Source organism: Platalea leucorodia (genome assembly GCF_965183815.1).
Source record: "Platalea leucorodia genome assembly, chromosome: 5".
Classification (NCBI taxonomy): Eukaryota; Metazoa; Chordata; class Aves; order Pelecaniformes; family Threskiornithidae; genus Platalea; species Platalea leucorodia.
The window spans coordinates 78,343,832-78,346,376 of record NC_138827.1 but is presented as its reverse complement, the minus strand read 5'-3'; the positions used below and the strand labels follow the sequence as shown (position 1 = coordinate 78,346,376).

Here is a 2,545-nt window from a genome sequence, read left to right as displayed (position 1 = left end):
TGTTTATTTTTAGAACAGGGAGGTATCACGAGTACACACATTCAAATCTAAACAATTATGGCTTATTAAATGTAACTGAGAGGTGCAAAATCAAAAAGCAATCCATTGTGCTGCCCTTTCTAACAACTTCTTCACTGACATGTAAAAATTGGGGAGCGTGGGGATACTTTGGAAACCAGGATGAGTTTCAGACAGGACACGAGAACACGTTTCAGCAGGTATTAGTGCAGTAAAGAGGTTACTTCTCTTTCACCAACACACATACTTACTCCACTTCTCTCTCACCTTTCATTGCATCTCAAACCCGGCATGAGCCCTTCTCTGTTACTGGCGCCTTGCTCACTTCCAAGAAAAACAGGTAGGCTCTGTTTTCTTTTGGATTCGACTTTTAACACAAGATTTGGTGGTCCTAATCTCTTCTCAATTATGTAACATCAAAATAACGCCAAGAACAAACACTAGCTGCACCAGGGAGACGACACAAAAGAGAATTTCAAGGGTTCCAAACCATCTGAAGTCCTCATTTCCCTGCTTTACAATACTCTCCCCCCTCCTGCCACCATGAAAAAGGGAGACGCTCTTTAAAACAAAATCAACAACTACGTATTGAAGTCGTCTGCCCTCCCTCTTTCTCCTCAGTGCAATTAAAGGCACGATGCCAACTTTTCAACAATGAGCCTCGTGGCTCTGGCTGACCCACGTCTTACTCTTTCAGAAACGAGCAATGAAGCTCAAAGGCGGCGTCTCAAGGGAAGCCTTCGAGCAGGACATGACCGGCGCTCCCGATATCTTAAACACAGAGGGGAGGATAGCCAGCGATAAGTTGCCTTTTCAAAGTTTACAGCAAGTCAATTTATCACAGCGACGTGAGAGGTCTGGCACGCCAACGAGCCACAGGTAACCTCAGCATCTCTCCCAGCCCCGAGCCCACTGAATCTGTAGCTGAAACGACAGGCGCTTCAGAAAAAGGCAGGCTGTTTTAAATACATTAAACATACCGCAAGTAAGGGCAGTTCTACAGCTTGCATTAAAAGTACAAACTTGGTTTTATTTTTGCCAACAACTTCTTCTTCTGCGTTACCCAAAGAGACTGGCTCTCCCTCGTGGTTAAAGGGGTAAAAAGGACTCACGGCTGCAGCCTTATTTCGGCAGAACGACTTACCTATCCAGCACGGCGGGACCTCTTCCTTCACAACACTATCTGTGTCACCCTCCGCTGGCCTGAAAACCAGACCCGAGCGGACAACACACAACAGGCACCGCTGCTCCAGCCTCCGCAATTTAATAATTTCAAGGCAAGAATGCAATACTTTTTCAAAATTATTTGAACAAAAAAGCTTCAGTCTCAAAGATAACATGATTTTTCTACATATACTTCCTCTCTACAGTAAAAATCATTTACGCTGCACCGTTCTTATTATCCTTACTATCATCTTTCAGCGAATGTCCATCTACAAATTCATTAACGTTTTTGAGACAAATCATTGGCATCCTAATCTGCTGATTCCCATGAAAGACTCACTTTCGAGATACAATTGCAGCTGCCCCACACTGCCAGTTACTGTATCATACACGTCTTAAAATTCTGTAATCAGCATCCACCAGGTGCCGTATCGCATTCAGCACACCACAGTCAGTCAATACAGACATCCCCAAACACACCAAGGCTGGTTTTGTCAAATGTTTTATTGAGTGTAGACATCTGGAGTACTGTAAAACATGCATTATCTGTAGATTCAAAAAGGAGCAAGCCACATTGTCCTCACTGTCAAACGTGTCAGGCTTGGCATACATGATGGAGATTAATGAAGTATCATGAGAGTAATATGGTTCCTGAAAAGCTTCCACAATTTGGAGTAGGGTCTTAATCGTTTGAAATGCAAAGCTGTTCACATTTAGTGAACTTGCATGTTTGCTGGAGGTGCCATATTTTAATTCAAAACAAACAAGAATAATTTGACTGGGGGGAGGGGAAGTTCCCTAGGTAGAAACTGTATGCTTTTTGTTTCCAGATATTCCATCCTAAATAAAAATTCGTATGCTTTTTGAAGCAGCACAGTTTATTTCTGAGCAACGGACAACATCTGATATTCATTTCTTCTTGGGTTGTTGAGGTGTATTAAACTTAAAGAAGATAATATCTCCATCCTCCACTATGTAATTTCTGCCTTGTTGTCTGTATTTTCCAGCAGCCTGTAAATGGGACAGACAAAAGGAAAATGGGTTATTTCATTAGACGTTTTATAGTATTTTCAAATTGTACTTATTTAAATACATTTTGGTAAAGAAATGGTACTACTTCAGCTTCAGAATTTGACAGCCACAATACTCCTCAGTTTGACATGATCTGGTTTTACATACATATAAAATATATACAAAAATAATTTAACCTCCACTGAATCGGTGGTGCTTAAATGCCATCGGCATTATGTGGTGGTAAATCTGTAAATCCTGGCAAGTCTTAAGATAAAGGACACTAAAACAACTCAATTTTTTTCCCCAGCTTTCAGGCTTTCTTTTTCTTCATCTAAAAAACCTGCAGATG

The 2,545-nt window shown here is 41.3% G+C and overlaps 1 protein-coding gene across 3 annotated transcripts in view; it reads right to left on the bottom strand.

Moving 5' to 3' along the window:
* Positions 1-1,658: 1,658 nt before the first annotated feature.
* The window catches only part of OLA1 (Obg like ATPase 1), a 103,160-nt gene continuing 102,273 nt past the window's right edge, over positions 1,659-2,545 (bottom strand). For 2 of the 3 annotated variants that reach the window (XM_082313759.1, XM_082313758.1), the window contains exon 11: positions 1,662-2,193. In XM_082313759.1, the coding sequence (XP_082169885.1) occupies positions 2,092-2,193 (102 nt within the window). In that variant the 3' untranslated portion in view covers positions 1,662-2,091. Of the gene's footprint in view, positions 2,194-2,545 lie in introns of all 3 variants that reach the window. The other variant, XM_082313760.1, reaches the window with a different exon arrangement.